General features: G+C 36.2%; 1 protein-coding gene across 1 annotated transcript; it reads right to left on the reverse strand.

Annotated features, from left to right (window-relative positions):
* Positions 1 to 8,995: 8,995 nt before the first annotated feature.
* On the reverse strand, positions 8,996 to 9,913 carry LOC100723508 (olfactory receptor 14I1-like). Its single transcript, XM_003479581.1, has one exon. It carries the CDS (start codon positions 9,911 to 9,913, stop codon positions 8,996 to 8,998), a length of 918 nt encoding a protein of 305 aa, XP_003479629.1.
* Between the last annotated feature and the right edge of the window lie 9,147 nt (positions 9,914 to 19,060).

Here is a 19,060-nt window from a genome sequence, read left to right on the forward strand (position 1 = left end):
TTATTTGTTTGACAATTTTAAAATGTAGATGGTAGGATGAGTTTGATGGTAGCTTGTTTCCCATAAATTATTAAATGGGTTATATACAATATGTAAAAGATCAGCATTATGATGTTAATGCTTTGCAAGATTGAGTGGTTACTATAATCACTCATAATTACTTACTAGACATCTGAAATTTTGCCACTTCAAAGACTATTTTGCTCATGTGACTGAACTGCCATGAAAGTTCCCATAAATTTCATCTGCTTATAGTTTTTAAAATTACATTTTTATATCCAGTTAAAATATTTAATTCATGGGACCTGCTGCTTAATTGCAATTTGGGGCCATACATGAAGCACAGGTTTTAGAAAAGCATTTGAAGAACTAATCACTTTTAAAAAAAACCCTATAATCCAGTACAATCTGTGTACTTCACAAACATACACAATTGTATGGGGCTGAAATATTGGCTTATGAATTTGAAGTATTTCACAGGTATTTGTATAAGATTCATTACTAATGTTAAGTAAAATTCATTAATTGATACATAGAAACTCACGTGAGAGTGTAACAATGGGTCTAACTGCACTGACATGAATATTGTTTTGCAGAATGTCTGTTGACCCGCCCTCTTAGTAAACACCCTGGAGCCCACAAGGAGGTGAACCAGTCAGTTATTCCTGTGAGCCTACCTGGCATGCAGGCTGAGAATAAATCTCCCTGCGACCCCATCAGCAACTTGGGACAGACTTCTGAGCATCTCTTGGGAGGATGACCATATGCAATATAGCAAATAAGGGAGATTTCCTTCTATGTTCTATTTCAAGGCAGAGGTCATTTTCACTGTTATGTTTTGTAATGATTGTTTTTCTCTATTCAACATTCTCCTTCAATTGGTTTTACAATGGTCTGTTATTGGTTTTATTTCTGTATATCTAGTTGACTGAACAACTATTGTGAAGATAATGAGAGATACATAGTACCTATTACTAGGAAGCCAGTATCCTGCTTTGAATGTACCAATGTCACTACATTGTCTCGATTGGCTTTGTTTTATCTTGTTCTGTTGTACTTTTACTGCATTCTAAATAAAAATTTCAAAAAAGAAACTTGGCAAAATCCTTGCTCTTGTTTCTTTCATGAGTAAAACACAGCTTCTCTTCTCAATGAGACTCCAAGTGTGGACCGCACTGCAGCCCTGCTTCTGAAGTGGTCATGAGCCCAGTGAGTCTTCACCAAGTCCAAGCACTGTGGGGCTCACACTTCTGTTGAGCTCTGGGGACCTGGTGATCCCTGCCTACAGGAGGGCTTGTTTCTTCCACCCTCCACTGGCCAGAATTCTTTGGCCACATAATTGAGACTACATTTCCAGTAGAATTTTTAAGAGGTAGTTTACAGTTGTGACATTTAATAACAAAGAGTACTCGGAATTGTGTTATATATCACCAGTCAGTTAATTTTCACATTTATGTCTGATTATGAAAGTAACTTACTTATACTATAGCAAATTCATTTCACCTTACATAGTCACACATATTGTGGTTGTGGAGAGTGGCTCTGTTTGTGAACTGATACATTCCAGAGAACTAATACTTATTTGAGGAAATCATGCACCACACTGGAAACAAAAAATTTAAGTCAAAGTTTGAAATATTCATTAGTAGTCCTCAGTTCTCAATCTTTGATTATTCTTTAATTCATTATTTGCAAGAGAATAAAAGGTTTCTCCTCTCCGTAGTATATTAGCTCTTGAATACAATGAATTTTCCAAAATATCTATCTCTGGAATTATGTGACAAGATTGCTTATATTCGTTAAATTCAAAAATGTTTGAGAGGACATGGTATTATTTGTTAAAAGTTTGGTAGAGTTGTGTCTTGAACCTGTATAGCCGTGGTCTTCTGTTTGATGAGATATTTAATTTCTTTACTCATTATTTGTTCAGATTTTCCATTTCTACTTCAGCTGAATCTCTGTTGACTCTGTTTGTAAGAATATATCCATTTCTTCTATATTATCCAGTGTATTGGAGTATAATTGTTCATAGTACTATATTTTTTGTATTTATGTTCTGTTGTGGCAATATCCTCTTATTTTTGACTTTACCCATTTCATTTTTTTCCCTCTTTGAAAGTCACTTTGGGTAAAATTTTGATGACTTTTATCTTTTTAAGAGCTCAGTTCTTGTGTTCATTTTTCTATTGCCTTCATATTCTCCATTTAACTTACTTATCATTTAATCTTTTTATTTTTATATTATTTTATTTTTGGATTTAGTTTATAACATCTTTTTAGTTGAGATGCATATTAATTTGTGTGAGCTATTTCTTTTTTGACATGTATGATAAAATTCTAGTATAGACTGATTTTGCTACATCCTCTAATTATATGCTGTATTTGTATTTCCATTGATTTGTGGATATTTTAAAATTTCCCTTTTAATTTCTTCCTTCAAATTTTGAGTATCAGGCACATACTTCTTAATACTTGTGACTACCCAAAATCCCTCCTCTTATTGATTTGTGATTTCATCTTGTTATATCAAGAAAGGATATCTTTTTTATTTTAGAAACAAAACAAAAAAGATAGAAGTGATACAAAATTTCAAAACAAATAATAGATAACACTAGATATTATATTGCAAATTGTTATCTCAGAAGTAGTTGTTCAAGTCACAGTACTTAGGCATAAAAATGATCAAACAATCAAACAATGAAAGCACAAATTGTTCTTTCTGAGGAACTTATAGAGATTAGAGGTATAGTTACCTATCTTGCATATTCACACACACACCCACACCCTCACCCCATACACATAATCTTCTTTCTTCCTTTCTTTATTCACCTGTCTTACATGTTTCATTTTGAGCACTTTCTTTCCTTTCATTTTCACATTATCTACTGTATGTTCTGGATCTTATTACTCTGTCAGATTTTTTTTTGCTTTTTTTTACACTAGGGAGACAATACAATATTTACACATGTGAGTTTTCATTTATTTCACTTGTGTGTATGGTCTCAATTTGAATCCATTTACCTACCTTAAGTTTATCCTTCTTCATAGTTGAGTAATACTCTATTGTATAAAAATCCTACATCTTCTCAATCTATTACACAATTGGTGAGCATTTGTGTGGTTTGTATGGTTTAGATATTATAAATTGTGTTCTTATAAACAGATGAACATATATTGCTGTGGTATTATGTTTTCAGTTCTTCTGGGAAAATAATCAGAAGGGAAATAGCTGGATTAAATGGTACCAGCAACCCTAACTTTCTGAGGAATCTCCACACTGATTTCCACAGTGGTTGCACCAGTTTACACTTTCCCCAACAGTGGAGAAGTGTTCCTTTTTCTCAGCAGTCCAACTGAAATTTGTTATTGGTTAATTTCTGGATTGCAGCTATTCTTACTGGAGTGAAATGGAATCTCAGTGTTACTTTAATATGCATTTCTTGAAATAGCAATGGTGTTGAACATTTTTTCATATATTTATTTGCCATTTGTATTTCTTCAGCTGAGAAGTGTGTTTTCAACTATGATGTCAATTTTTGGATTGAGTTTTTCAATTTGGGGGGCTTGATGTTTTTCCATTCTTTATATGTTCTAGATATAAGTACTTTGAGGGACAGTAAGCTAATTTTTTCCCATTCTGTGGGTTTTCTTTTTCACTTTGTTGGTTATTTCTTTTGAGGTGCAAAATCCTTTTAGTAACATGAGATTCAAGTTGATTCTTTGAAGTACTTCCCATGAGGTTTGAGTGTTGTTCTTTCTTTGCCTACTTCTGTGTCTTCAAGATTTTTACTTATGTTGTATTTCAGTAGATTTGATGTTTCTATTTTAATATTTAGATCTTTGATCCATTTTGACTTTGATTTATTACATGGTGATAAATATGAGTCTAGCTTTAGTTTCTAGAATGTGGAAAGCCAATTTTTCCAGCACCATTTATGAAAAAAGCTACTTTTCCTCCAATGAAGATATTTGGCCTTTTGTCAAAGATAGGGTGGCTGAATGTGTTTATAGTTGTGTCTGCAGCTTCTAATCTGTTTCACTGATTCTCAGGTCTGTATTTTTGCCAGTACCATGCTGATTTTATCACAGTACTTTTGTAGCATAATTTTAAGGAGGATTCTGATGCCTCCTGCCTTTCTTTTGTTGCCCAAAATTGTCTTTGATATTCTAGGTCTCTTCTGATTCCAAATGAATTTTAGGAATGCTTTCTTTAGGTTTGTGAGATATGTTAATGATATTTTAATTGGGATTGCAGTAAATCTGTAAAAAAATGTTGAGAGTATGGCCATTTTCACTATTTGTTGTTTCTATCCAAGAGCAAGAGTATCTTCTGATTTTCTGATATCCTCTTCAATCTCCTTTTTAAGAGCACTATCGTTTTCAATGTATAGATCTTTTACATCCTTTGTTGCATTGATTTCTATGTATTACATTCTTTGGATGCTATTGTGAAAGGTGTTACCCCAAAATTTCTTTCTCAATGAGTTTGTTGTTTGTGTACAGGAGTGCTATTGATTTTTGAGAGTTGATTTTGTATCCAGTTGTTTCTAAATCTTCTTATTAACTCTAGTAGTCTTTTGGTGAAGTTTTTTTGATCTTCTCTGTAGAGTATCATTAAACTAGCAAATAATAATTTAACTTTTTCCCTTCTTATCCTTATTCTTTTTATTTCTCTCTCTTATCCTATTATTCTGGCTAATATTTCCAGAACTATGTTGAATAGGAGTGGTAACAGTGGACATCCTTGTCTTGTTCCTGATTTTAGAGTGAAAACTTTTAGTTTTTGTCCATTTAATACGATGTTTATCACATTGCGGTAGAGATCACCTATTCTGATTTTCTGTACAATTTTTATCATGAATGAGTGCTGGAATTATCAAAAGATCATTCTGCATCAATTGACATGATCATGTGATTTTTGTCTTTGGCTCCATTGTTGAATGTTGTACCATTGCTACAATCCTGTAACAAATCCCACTTTGTCATAGTATGTAATCTTCTTGATGATTTGCTGTATTCTATTTGCTAGCATTAAACATAGAATTTTTACATTAATAGTCAGTAGGAAGATTTATCTGTGGTTCTTCTTTTTGATTGGTTCTTTCTCTAGTTTTGGTTTCACACCTGCCAGCAGGAATGAGTTAAGGAGAATTGCTTCCCTTTTAATTTTATTAGAACATCTGAGAAGTATTGGTATTAAATCTTGTCCAGGTTTCTTGTAGAATTCAGCTGTGAATCCATCAGGATCAGGGGTTTTTATTTTGTAAGTTTTTAATTATGTTTGTATTTTTGGTATCCAATATTGGGTTCTTCAAAAGTTTTATATTTTCTTGAGTCAGCTTTGGTAATTCACATATTTCTAGGAATATATTCATTTCCTGTGTGTTTTCAGACTATACGAGTAAAGATTTTCAAAGTAGGTGCTGATGATCTTCTAAATTTCCACAGGATCTGTAGTGATTTCACCCTTTTCATTCCTCATTGCATGAATTTGAGTTTTTCTTTCCTTTTCTTGATATGGTTGGCTAGAGGTTTACCAATTTTGTTTATTCTTTCAAAGAACAAACTCTTTGATTCATTAATTCTTTGTATTGTTTTCTTAGTCTTAATTGCATTAATTTCTGGTCTGATCTTGTAATTTCCTTCCCTCTATGAACTTTGGTCTTGACTTGCTCTTATATTTTTAGAAGCTTGGAGTGCAACATTAATTTGTTTATTTGTCCTCTGTTCTGCTTTCCTTATGTGACAATTCATTGCTACACATTTCCTTGTTGGGACAGCTGTCATTGTATCCCACAGATTCTGGAATGTATTATCTCCACATTTATTTAATTGAATATACTGTTTAATTTATTCTTTATTTCACCAATTACCCATTGGTTGTTCAACAGGGTATTATTTAATTTCTATGTTTTTATGTAATCTTTGCAGTTTCTTTTGCCATAAAATTCCAATTTCAACGCACTATGGTCAGATAAGATTCATGAAATAATTTAAATCCCTTTGTATTTACTTAAGCATGTTCTACAGGCTAGTATATGGTCTATTTTAGAGAATGTCTGACATGCAACTAAGAACAATGTGTACCTGGTATTGTTCAGAGGAACAGTGTGTAAACAGCTACTAATATTTGTTCACAAGTTTAGTTCAGTTCTGCTGTTTCTCTGCTGGCTTTCTGTCTAGTTGACCCATATCCTTGTAATTTTGGGATATTAAATTTCTCCATTATAATTTTGTTATTGCATAATTTGACTTTTCATCTTTATTAGTATTTGTCTTATAAAGTTGAGTGCTCTTGGATTTGGTACAGAGGGATTTATGATTGTTATCTCTTCCTCTTAAAATTTCCTCTAACAAGTATATAGTGACCTTCCATACCTCTTTTGATCATTTTGATCATTTTTGATTTGAAGACCACATTTTCTGCAAACATGATAGCTACTCCTGCTTTTTTCTGGGTTCCTGTCACATGGATCATTGTTTTCTATCCTTGACTTTCAGTCTATGAGTTTCTTTTTGTGTTAAATGTGTTTTTGTATACAGCATATTATTGGATCTTGTTTCTTGATCCATTCTTCCAATCTATTTCTTTTCATGAATTGAGGCCATTATATTGATGATTATCTGATGTGCATTGGCTTAACTTTGTCATGTTATTTTCCTACTGTTGGTTCTCTACTTTCTCCCTTGCTTAATAGGTTGCCCTGCCTGGTGGTTTCTTTCTGTTGTTGTCCTGAGAATTGTGGTCATTTTTATCTCAATCTAGAACATTTCTTAGTACTCTTCTTAAGATTGGTTTTGTTGACATGAATTTCTTTGATTAATCTTTGTCATGGAAATATCTTATTTGTCCATTAATTTTAAGAGAATGTTTTGCAGGGTAAATCAATCTGGGTTGAATGTTGTTTTCTTTCAGGGTTTGAAATACTTTGATCCATTCTCTTGTCTTGAGGGTTTGTGTTAAGTAGTAGGCTGTGATTCTAATGGGTATTCTTTGTTATAAAGTACAACTAATTTTTTTCAAAAGAAGAAAATAGTAAGCAAATAGCTAAAGGAGTTTTAAGGCTGTGGAATAATACAAGTTTCATGAAAAGAATGTTATATGTGATCAATGTGGCTAAGGACAGAAGAAAATCATTTTATATTCTGAATACTGAGTGTTAATACAAAAAAAAACCCTAATGTCAAATAGGAAATTTTATGAAGTATTGGTGTGCTGCAATTGGGAAAAGTCTGAAGTGGTCTCCTTACCATTTTAGGTAATTGGTCTATGCAGCAGTGACCCTGTGTTTTGCTAAGATAATTTTCTGTGTTTGTTATCACCTTTATGGAACCTCTAGTCACATGCAAAAGCTGAGTCCTTTTGTTTAAGATTCAGGGATTTTCTATTCTTGTGTAACTTTCTTCATTTCTCCTTTGAAGACTTTAAATTACCAGTGGTTAAGTAAATAACTTTGGGCAACTGCAGTGTTGTGCTTTTAACTTTAAGCTCTGGGTCGCTTCACATTTGTAAAACATTTACCTGCTTATTTCTTAATATTCACATTACCTTTTATTTTGCTTTTTATTTATTCTGGGTTTCTTACACAACAGATAGAATGCAATTTTCTTTTTTCTGGTACCGGGGATCAAACTCATGACTATGAGCTTGCAAGGCAGGTGCTTATGCTGCTGAGCTAAATCCCAAGCCTAGGATGTAATATTTAATATCTGATTTATTTCACTTAATATGACAGTCTCACAGTGCATACATTTTCCTACTAATGGCTAAACTTATCAACCATTATAGTGGAGTAGCTAAGGTAACTCAAGCATCAGAGGAAGGTGGACCATGTCCAGATCCTCACTAGGCCGTGAGCTCTGAATGACAGGAGTTCCATGGTACCGAACATTACTTGCTTCCATGTGGAACAGAAGTACAGAGACAGGGAGCCTGAAGTGCCTGTTGTCTCAGTGCTAGGCTGGTAGTAAATGGAAACCAGCATCTCGAACCCAAGATTCTCACAGACAAGGCTTCCAGGTGAGAAGAAGGAAAATCTGGATCCAGTGCTGAGACACAATATCACCAACATGTGAGTGAGCCACAGTGTGCATGTTCAGTTCTCAGAAGTCAGAAAATGAAGCCCTTTGGTTTTGAGTGAATCACTTTGTGTGACATTTGATGAAAAATGTCCACCACATGGTGAAAGCATTTTCTTCAGCTCTCCAGGGAAATTCCAGTAGAAATGATCATTCCATTTATCTCTGTGCTACAGTTGGATTTGTTTTGTTTCTTATTTACAAAGTTTGAATGTATTAACCATGGCCTGCATCCTTTCATCCAGAGCACAGAAAGAAAACTACTTCCAAACTACAGTATTTTGAAGGTCAGTTGTTTTATGTCTTCATTTTTACTGAACGAGCAACAGGGTTTTAGCAGGCTCAGAAGAAGCAGCTATGAGGGTCACAGTGGCTCCACTGTGTTCTTAGTTCTTAGTTTTCCCCTTGTTACACACCTGGTTACTTATGTCAGGCTGAGTGGATGAGCAAGAGCAAAGAGTACAGTGTAGGCAGCAGGGTCGTCTCAGAGGACACTCATGACACATTTTCAGGTGGGTCAGTCCCAGCACCTGAGGTTCCCTTAGCAGTACAGGTTTATATTATGGTGGAACACATGAAGCATGGCCCGTACCCTAAGATACCCTTCTTGCTTCTAACTCAGTATCTTTCCAAATATTTCTTTCTAAATATATCTTTCCAAAATAGTTTGTCAATGTAGGGCAGATGCCTAGCATTTCAGAAAATGTGCATAAAAGAGAGAAAAAACTAAGAAAGACATCTGACACAAAATCCATACTTCACCATTCCACATGCACACACACCAAAATAGAGAACTAATAACAGATGATCCACAGATGTAGACACAAATTTTCAAAACATACCTCAGATATAAATCGAATGACTTTCAAATGATTGTTGATTTTTTTTTTACTCAAACAAGCCTTGGAAATTGAAACTATCTGTTAAACACTCTTCTCAGAGCAGCATTAATCTCTCTGTTGCGCAAACAGTAAATGATGGGATTAAGGAATGGGGGAACCATGGTGTAGAACATGGCAGTCAGCAGATTCTTCAGGGATGGTTTCTGTGCAATGGGACCTAAGCCAGCCACTGCCACAGAAATGAAAAACATTAGGAGAATGGCCAGCTGTGGGGTGCAGGTGGATATGGCTTTGTTACGGGCTTCCACTGAACGGATCTTAAGCACAGTTGAAAATATTTTAACATATGAAATAATTATAAAGGTATTACATGATAAGACAAGGCAAACACATACAACAATGATCACAAATTCAGAAAACTGGACATCTGAGGATGATAGCCTCAGAATTTGAGGAACATCACAGAAATATTGGTGGATCACATTGGTCTTGGTGAAGGGAAGCCTGAAGAGAGCACCTGTGTGGACAGCAGAATAGACCAGACCAGAGGCCCAAGATCCAGCTGTGGCCTGGGAACAGAGACTCGGGTTGATGATGAGCCCATAGTGCAGAGGGCGACAAATGGCGACATAGCGGTCATAGGACATGATCACCAGGAATGCAATTTCTGCAGCTGCAAAAAGGAGATAAAGGAAAATCTGTGCAGTGCACTCTGTCAAGGAGATCGTCTTACTGCCCATCATGGAATTCACCAGGGCTTTTGGAACAATAGCTGAGATGCTGCCGAGGTCTATGAGGGCCACATTGCTTATGAAAAAGTACATGGGAGAGTGCAGACGTGTGTCTGTCACAATGAGAGTGACAGTTACGAGATTCCCTGTCAATGCTCCCAGATAAATCAGTAAGAACAGCACCCCTTGCAGAAGCTGGAGCTCCCGGGAGCCTGTGACACCCATAAGGAGGAATTCTGTGAAAGTGGTGAGGTTTTCCATGTCTGCCAACCTGCTGTGATCTCTGCAGAGTTGATGTTACAGTGAAAAATGGTTATGAGAAGAATGTAGACCATTTAGAATTATAATGCGACTTCTAGCGGGAACTCAGAAAGCATATTTAATTATCCTGAAATGCAGTAAACCCACATTTTCCCATTTCAATTTCCTCCTCCAAACTGCTGATATATATTCTATTAGTTTCTACAATCATAAAATGAATTAATTAATAAAGCATTTAAAATGTAATGAAGTCCCTGAAATCTTTTACTTTTTCAGCACATTTTATCTTTCTGCTGGACACCTCAGGTGTTTTTCCCATTTCTTTCAATTTTGCCTGCCTATCTCTGACCTATTCTGTGAGAATTTCTGCAACAACTCCTGGTGTTGGGAATCCCACATCTGCTCCTCTTCTCTAGGTTGAAAGGTGGAGCGTGGGTGTATTCTGTCACTTGGGGCTGACTGCGCTCATCAGTTTTTTTTTTTTTCTCTAACAGATCTAATGCATGACTCCAAGCTTCCTTTGACAATTAACTCACTCTAAATCACACCAGGAAGGTCACTCTGCCTCATGCTCTCATCTCAGGAGCTCTTCAAGGCTTACGTGTGTGAGTTCTTTCTATCCTTGCATCGTCATCTATGCAAGATGTTATATCGTTTGGAGTACGCAAATTCTATTCTCCTTTTGGTAGTGTATAGCCTATTTCCATATAGTACTATCCCTTAATGTATATTTTAGAAAAAAAAGAAAAACAGAAAGGAAACTACTTGTTGAAGTAGTCTTCCTAAAATAAACCTTCTCTTGGGAATGGAATCTAACACTTAATTACGTGCCAATTTTCTATGTAGACCTCTCCTTTGCTTGCTTTCATATCTTTTACTAAAATCCCATTCTTTTCAAATCATTATTTTAAATTTAATTCATTTACTTGTGCTTATTTTGAAACATTCAAATCATAAACGATCTGTTTGCACATTTTCTTTTCACTATTAAAATGAGTTGTAAAGAGAGGTCTAATCTCAGTATTATTTTATTTTCACTGGTGAAAAACTGAACTCAGAAATTATATTACTGAAAATGTTTTCATTGCACTTTGCAATACTTTATAGGAAATCACTTTGTCATTACAACAGCACTTACAATTCTGCATTTTATGTGCATGCTAATGATTTGCTTATAGTAATAGGTTCATATGGCTTTTTGGTATTTTACAATTGCCTTTGCCTGCAAATTCTCTGAATTACATGTGGCTTTTCTCTATCAACCTTATTGCTTTGTGAAGAGAAAATCCTTCGAGCACAGAGTCAATCTCCAATCTACAGCTCACAGATGAGGATGAGACTGCTACATGGTATCAATCACTGCTGCAAAACGCACAGCAGAGATTTTTAATTCCTTCATCGAAATGACAGGTAGGATCTTTGGAATCCTGGCTCCCTTTCTCCATCTCTTCTTATTGCATGTCCTTCCTCCTCGGTGCAAACACATGCTCAAGTTTCCCTGAGCTGAATTCCCCTCATCTTTCCATCTTGCACACTGCATCCTGTCCTGTGCACAAGAGGAAATACAGAGCTTATTCCCCCTTAGTTATTTTCTCAGTGATAAGTTGAAATTGTTTGGCCCACAATTTTCAAATATGGACAGTAGATTGAGTGATTGCTAATTCCCCATAATTGCAAAATAGATGACATATAATAATATATCTAAAAATCAGCATTATGATTTTATATATGAAGGCATTGTTATAAAAATTGACTGTAATAATGACCATATTAGACACCTCAGGTATTTTTGTTACTGAATGACTATGCTTGATTACATGACTTTATTTCCCTAAAAGTCCCTCAAAAAGTTCATTAGCTTATAGATTTCTTAATTATTCTTTTGAGTCGAGATGAAGAAAATACTAACTTCAGACGTGCTGATGCTATATTCCAGGGTAATTTTCCATCACTGTGATTCAGCTTTGAGCCTCATCTACATATGAAATACAGAACCCAAGAGAACATTTGAAGAAATAATGCCCTAAAATAAGCACTAGAATCTGAAGCAGTCTGTCTATTTTATAAGCAAACATATCTATGTAATGATGAACTAGTTATGTCATTTTAGGGTTTTAAAGTACATATTTCACAGATGCTGGTGTGTGATTTATTCATTACAATTTCTAATGGAAATACATAAATTAATGTGTATAAAATTACCTGAGTAGTGAAGACAGGAGTCTAGCTTCAGTGAGAAGAATGTTGCTTTTGCTCAGTGTTAAGAAACTGACAAGATTCTTGCTTCTGCTTTTCTCTTCAATGAGTGTAAAGCAAACTCACTTCTCAGTGAGATGCTGGTGTGAACCATGTGTGCAGCCCTGCTTCTGAAATACCCATGATCCTGGTGAGTCTTTATTAAGAATGTGTGGGGATCACACTTATGAGGAGATCTGGGGATCTGATGACCTCAGTCTCTAAGCAGCCCTGATTTCCTCCAGCCTGTAATTGGCTGGGATTATTTTGCCACACTACTGAGACTAATTAAATTTCCCATAAAGTTTTTAAAGAAGTAATTCATGATTGTGACACTTAATAAGAAAAGATGTTTTATGCATCACTAGAAATTCAATGAATTTTCAAGTTCACAAGTGATTATAGTTAATTTACTTACATTACAGTAATCCCTAAAATGTGGTCTTTGCACAGTCAGTGTGCTGTGACTGGAAGAAGGGTATCAGCCTGCATGGGAGTGGTATCCAGAGAACCAATACAAGATGCTACAAACACATAGATGGCCCATACTGAGACAAACAGTTAAAATTAGAGAACGCAATCTTTATTCATAAGGCTTTATTTCCTGACCTTCAGTTATTATTTAATAAATCATATGTTGTTTTGTGTCACTATGGAATGAATGGAGAATACCAGTATTATTGTAAAAAAGTAGGATTACAACTCTCCTTTCCAGTCTTGTATCAGTGCAAGGCTGCTCTGGCTGGGAGGTTTTTCCTCAGAAGAAATGTCATGTGTCTTGGTCTGTTTTGTGTCCAGTGTAACAATATAGTGATGAATTTACTTCTTAAAAACATTTATTTATCAAACAGTTTTGGTTTTCCAAGGACATGGCATGGGCAATAGTGCTGGTGAGTAGCTCATGGCATCTTGCTCTTTAAGAGCAGTCTTTTGTTAAAGAATTCATTTGTGTAAGCATCACAATCTCTTCTGGGTTTATTCACCTTTCAGTAGGCTCCACATCCTGAAGCTTCTTGTTCCCCTCTTGTTCCCCTCACTTAGGGGAACCTGTGTTTGGAGCCAGATCATAAAGAATTGCAGCATTGTGTTAAACAGGAGTATTTTTGTGATCTTGAAGACTCCCTGGTTTAACTTCTAATGAATTTCATTGATATGTATCAAATATACCATTTGACTCTTTAGGTTTTGTTTTCACACATTCAGATTGGTAGCTTTAATTTACTGTTACCTAAAATCTACACTGAAACTTTCACAGTTGAATTATGCCAGAGATTGAATAAGAAAACCAGAAAAATGTAACACCACAGTTTAGAGACTAACTCATGACCTTGATTTCATAACCTTAATAACATTACAAGACATCTTAACAGTTGCAACAATGGAACCTCAGACATGTATCTTACTAGTGCTTCCCTAATGATAGAAAAAGACCCACAGTATCCTGCAGAGAGCTGTCTTCTGTTTGTCTGCAGATTATAGTTTTTTAAGTCAAGGATTTATCGAGCTAGCACATACTTGTATGTAAATTCTTGTTTCGTAAAGTGGAAAACAGTTTCTGTTGATACCAGGATCAGTATGTAGGTAACTGAAACTCAATAATTGTTTATAATTTTTAATTTTCAGTTGATCATGAATAAGAATTTGACATCAAGCATAAGCACACAAGACATCATTTTGGGAAATGATGCTCCTGTGCTCGCTTGGTGTATATGTAAGTGAAATTATGACAAAAAACTTATCTTGTACATTGTATACTGAAGCTAAATCTATTGCAAAGGCTATAGTTGCCCAGAAAACTCCCTTTCTTTTTCTCAATAGATTGAAACCATATGGTTCCTTGAAACATTTGTTATATGAACATTAGAGACTGTAGTGACTGCCAACACCAAATGTCATACTTGCATGAATTCATATGACACGGTGGCAAATCTGCTGAATGAAATCAATGTACCAGCTACTAAAGTCCTTTTGGTGGCTCATTAATGGTGTTTTTCACTTTTGTTAGTTGATTTCCTGAGGGTTCCTCATAAAGAATATGCTCAGTCACTTACTCCATTCTAATTTTCTCCTCTGTGGGCTATAACCCTCAATACTGTTTACATGCTCAAAATTAGTCATCTGTAACATGTCAAATGGTCACAGTATTGCTTAGAATAATGAAAAATTGATAACATAAAGAATCATCTGCTAATGAAATTATGAATTGTAAATTCTGTTCTAGGACCAAATAAGCAAATTATGGTAGTAACACACAGTGGGGGTACCACTGCCGAAAGACTCGGACAGTCGTTCTAATGAGAGATTCTGAATGTGATGATTAGATTGTATTTTAATCTGACTGGGTTGGGAGCCACCTATGGTATTAGTAAAGTACATTATGGGTGTCTGTGGTTGGGTCATGGAGACGTGACCTTGAGGTTTGTGTTTAGCCCCTGATCCCTCCCTTTCTGGCACTGCTCCCTTGCTCTGCACTTTGGCTTCATCATGGACTTCTGCCATGATGCTTCTGCCTTGGAGCCAGCTGTCCAAAGAATGAATCCTCTAAAAACAAGAGCCAAATTAAATCTCTATTCTTTTAAATTATAGGTGTCATATATTTGGTACCAAAGATGGGATCATATAGACAATAAGGTCCAGGAGTGGAGGTATTGCTATGACAATGTGTGACCAGGAGGTTTAGAATTAGCTTGATGAGACATTTTTCAGAAAGGCTTGATATTGTAGGATTTAGAAGCCCTAGAATGATTCAAGTAGAGTTTGGTGAGTGATTGTGGCCTCAGCTCAGAGGATCAGAAGGGTGACAGGAATGGGGACAGTAAAGGCCAGGCTTTGGAGGTTTCACAGGGAATGAGAATGACATGGGGATCAAGACCGTAGGCATGAATGTTAAAGATTCTGGCAGAAATAATTAGTCTGTATTTTGTCCATGTCATGAGACTTTGCAGGAGACTGATAATAAAATCAGTAAGACTAATTGTCCTGGTGGAGGAAATTTCAAGGCAGACCAGTATTCAGGTTGTGTCGTGGGTACTGCTAGCTACTTTTAGCCAGATGTCTGGGGCCAAATGTAGAACATAAAAAGTTTAAAAACTTAAATTGTGGCCTAAATAAAGCCAAATATAATGTTAACATCAAAAACAGTTTGGAATTTTCCCTCAATGCATGTGTAGTAACCTTCTTTTTCTCTTTTGATCAGTTTTGGTTTAAATTTGCATTGTCTACAAATAGAATATCTACCTCTGCTTTTTTTCTGGGTTCTTGTGGCAGGGAGAATTGTTGTCTACACTTTGACTTTTAGTCTATGAGTTTCTTTTCTTTTTTTTCAACCATATTCTTTATTTTGGTTTACTTTTTTTATTTAAAGAAAAGGAAACAAAAAAATACATGGAGATAAAAAAAAGGTAGAAATAATACAAAATTACAGAAAAACAAATGATAAGAAATTGCTGGTTGATAAGTTACACATTGTCATCTTAGAAATAGCTGTTCAGGTTATAGAATTAAAGTATTTAGAATGACATTCAAAAAGTGACCCTACAAACCGTTCTGCTCTATGATCGAACAAAAGCTCAGTAATATGGTTATCAGTCCTTCACATTTGTTTTACATCTCAAAGAGGGTAAGATTAAACATATCAAAACAGAACAAAATAGTTAAAAAAAACAATTTAAAGAAATACAGATTTCAAAGCAAGTCCACTGGAGATCTTCACTGTCTATCTAACTGTCTCTAGTTTCTTACAAATAGTTGTCCCCATCTTCACCCATTTTATATACTTATTGCATATTATAGAACTAATCAAATCATTACAGGATGATGAAGGCTTTTTAGGTCCTCAAGTTCCAAATTAGAGAAGACAATAATAACTACCATCGCATCTCTCATTCTCTTATGATAGCTGTCCCCATCTCTACATATGCTGAAATTGAACTCAAGAAACCAGTCCAATGTCATTCTAATCAGCGAACAATAGTATTGCTAGAATTTATATCATAATGCTACAAAATTAGCCTCGGGTTTCCTAGCATCTCTTCCTTAGAATATCTGTTCATTACATCTTGCATTATATAATCTGTTCCCGTAAATAATTTAAAAGAAAACCTATGTGTGAATTTCTACATATATATCTATCCTCTCTGTATTATAGGGAAAATCAAGTCGTAGCAAGACAGCAAAACAATTTCCTAGAAAAACATGCAATGGATAAGACATATAAGACCACAATATAGATGATCTTCCATAGTTACTATGTTTTTTCTTGTTATTTTCAATAGATTTGTCCACAACACTGGCTTATTATAGTTAAACATAGTATCACCTATTTTTATAAAAACTTAACTTTGACAGCATTGTAGGATTTGAGAGCTGTTACTAGTTAATACCAGTATGGATATACTTTACATCTTGTCATCTTCAGTTTAGTTGCCTCTACTTTTAGGGTTGATACTAACAAGCATACCAAATTCAAATAAAATCAGCCAAGGCCAACCCATAGTCTCATGATTCAGATTCAATTAAGATCAGTCATAGTAAGACAATGTAAGTAATACAGGATTTCAGTTTAAGTTAATAGGGAAGTAAGGATAGTTACCATGGTATAACCTGCTATTTTTGGGTCAAGATGTCTGTGCCCTCAAATCTGACATGAGTGGACAGACCAGAACAAATTAAGTTCAAACTAAATATGGCGATAAGACTACTGTGTCTTTTAAATCCTTATACACCATTAACAATGACCTCTGCCTTTTTTTATAGTGTTTCAGAGCTGTCTATACTAAAGACTATAGCTTACCATCTCTGCCTCACGTCTGCTACTCCACTTTTCTGCTATAATTTGTCCACCTTATTCCCTCATTCCACTGTCTGCCCCGTTCATTGAGGCCTCTCTGCCACTGTTGCTGGAATGCTGGTATCTCTTCCTCTCTTTCTCTGTAATGTCCTTCAGCACTCTCTGTAGGGTTGGATTGGTGGCCATGAACTCCCATAGTTCCTTCTTGTCTTGGAAGTATCTTATTTCTCCATTAATTTTGAGAGAGAGTTTTGACGGGTATATGAGCTTTGGTTGCATATTATTTTCTTTCAGGGCTTGGAATAGTTTTCCCCACTCCCTTCTTGACTTTGTGTTGTCTTGACTTGTGTTGATAAGTCTGCTGTTATTTTGATAGTTTTCCCATTGTAGGTAATCTGCATCTTTTCTCTGGCTGCTTTTAATATTCTGTTCTTTTGGTGGATTTCTGGAATCTTGATTATTATATGTCTAGGCATAGATCTGTTTTGGTTGTAGGTAGCTGGTGTTCTGTATGCCTCTTGTATCTGGATATCATTTCTTTTTGCTATACATGGGAAATTTTACTTTAATATATCTGTGAATATTCTTTGTATTTCATTTTTGGTTGCTCCTGCTTCCTCACTCACATTCTTTATTCTTAAGTTATGTATCGTTTTGTCATCTTCTAGTTTTTTAATTGTTTCTTTCTGGTTCCTTGTTATTTTTAAGAGGCTTTTTCTTTCACGATCATATGCCATAAATCTCTCTCTTCAAGTTTCAGAAGGCTGTCTTTAGTTTCTGTCAAGGCATTTTGCCAGTGTTCAATGGAGTTTTTAGTTTCCTGTTATTCTCTTTGGATCTGTTTCATGTATTCTAAGTTATGTTTAAATTCTTCTTCAGAAGTTTGTCTTTCTTTTCTGATTTCCTCAGTTCTTCCATCTGTGTTCTCTTGGGCGGGGCTTGTCATTTCTTTAATTAATCTCTTTATATCTTGCCTCACTTGGATCAGGAGTACAGCTTTAAATTCATCTATGAGATCATGAAAGTATTTTTTAATTTCGGCTGATGCTGTGTCAAGCAATGGATGGTTACTGTGCTTGTTCTCTTCAGTGTTTACTTCTCCTGGGCTTATTTTCTCATGTTGGGCAGCTGGAGGTTTTTTTTATTTTTATCTCTTGTCATGTTTCTGGTTTCTTTCAGACTGGAGTGTCCTGGGGATCTCTGGCCCTCTCCAAATTGCTTAGGACCTTTCAGAAGCGTGCTGACTTGAGTTTTTGCTGTCCTCCCCAATTTGCTGTTACCTGGGGTAGGCTGGGATGCAGGGGTGGTACAGGCTAGTCTCCAGCCTCTGTGCCAGTCAATCCATAAATTAGGCTGTACTTTCTGGATGTCACTGAGTTGTGACTATTTTGTATCTGTGTATTGGGCCCCAAGCAGAGGCTTGGTTTAGCCCCCGTAGCTCCTGCCAGTTCTCTTTGTACCAGAAGCAGCTGACTAATGTCACTATGGTACAGGGTTCTGCCCAAATCCCAGCTGTTCTCTTCCAGACCTCTCTGTGACAGGAGCACCAGAACAGCAGATCTGCCCAAATCCAAGATGTCTTCCACTAGTTCTCTGTATGACATGACGCTAAAGCCAGCACGGCTTCAGGCTTTGCCCAATTTCAAGATGTCTTCCACCAGACCTCCCTACAGGGGGACTTGGTGATGTCACCAAGGTGTAGGTTCTGCCCAAATCTAAGATGTCTGCTGCCAGACTCTCTGTGTTATTGATGTCCCCATGGTGGCGGGCACTGCCCAGTTCCAAGATGTTCTCTGGCCAACGCCAGTGGCCGTGGGGTCCCCAGTACTCACCAGGGTTTGGCGCAGGTCCTCCTCCCGTGTCCACTGCACAACACGCCACCCGCCCTCCCCGTGCTCTCGGCACAGCGCGGAAAGGTCAGAAAACTGCACAGCGTTTGGCTCCAAAGCTCCAGAGCCTTTCACAATCTCCTCTGGTGCAGCGGGGCAGTCCTGGCTGCTTCTCAGGGTCCCAGGTCTCAGTTTCCAGCAGTCACCAAAGGCCAACACAGCTTTTCCTGTTGGGTCCACGGGTCAGTTTGTTGATTTAAAGGCGTGGGATTTGCAGCCTCCCATTATCAGCCT

Source organism: Cavia porcellus, unplaced genomic scaffold, assembly GCF_034190915.1.
Source record: "Cavia porcellus strain 051 isolate PalLab524CR breed Dunkin Hartley unplaced genomic scaffold, mCavPor4.1 scaffold_2, whole genome shotgun sequence".
NCBI lineage: Eukaryota > Metazoa > Chordata > Mammalia > Rodentia > Caviidae > Cavia > Cavia porcellus.

Coding starts and splice junctions, on each gene's coding strand:
- LOC100723508 (XM_003479581.1), bottom strand. CDS start 9,913: ATGGAAAACCTCACCACTTTCACAGAATTCCTCCTTATGGGTGTCACA.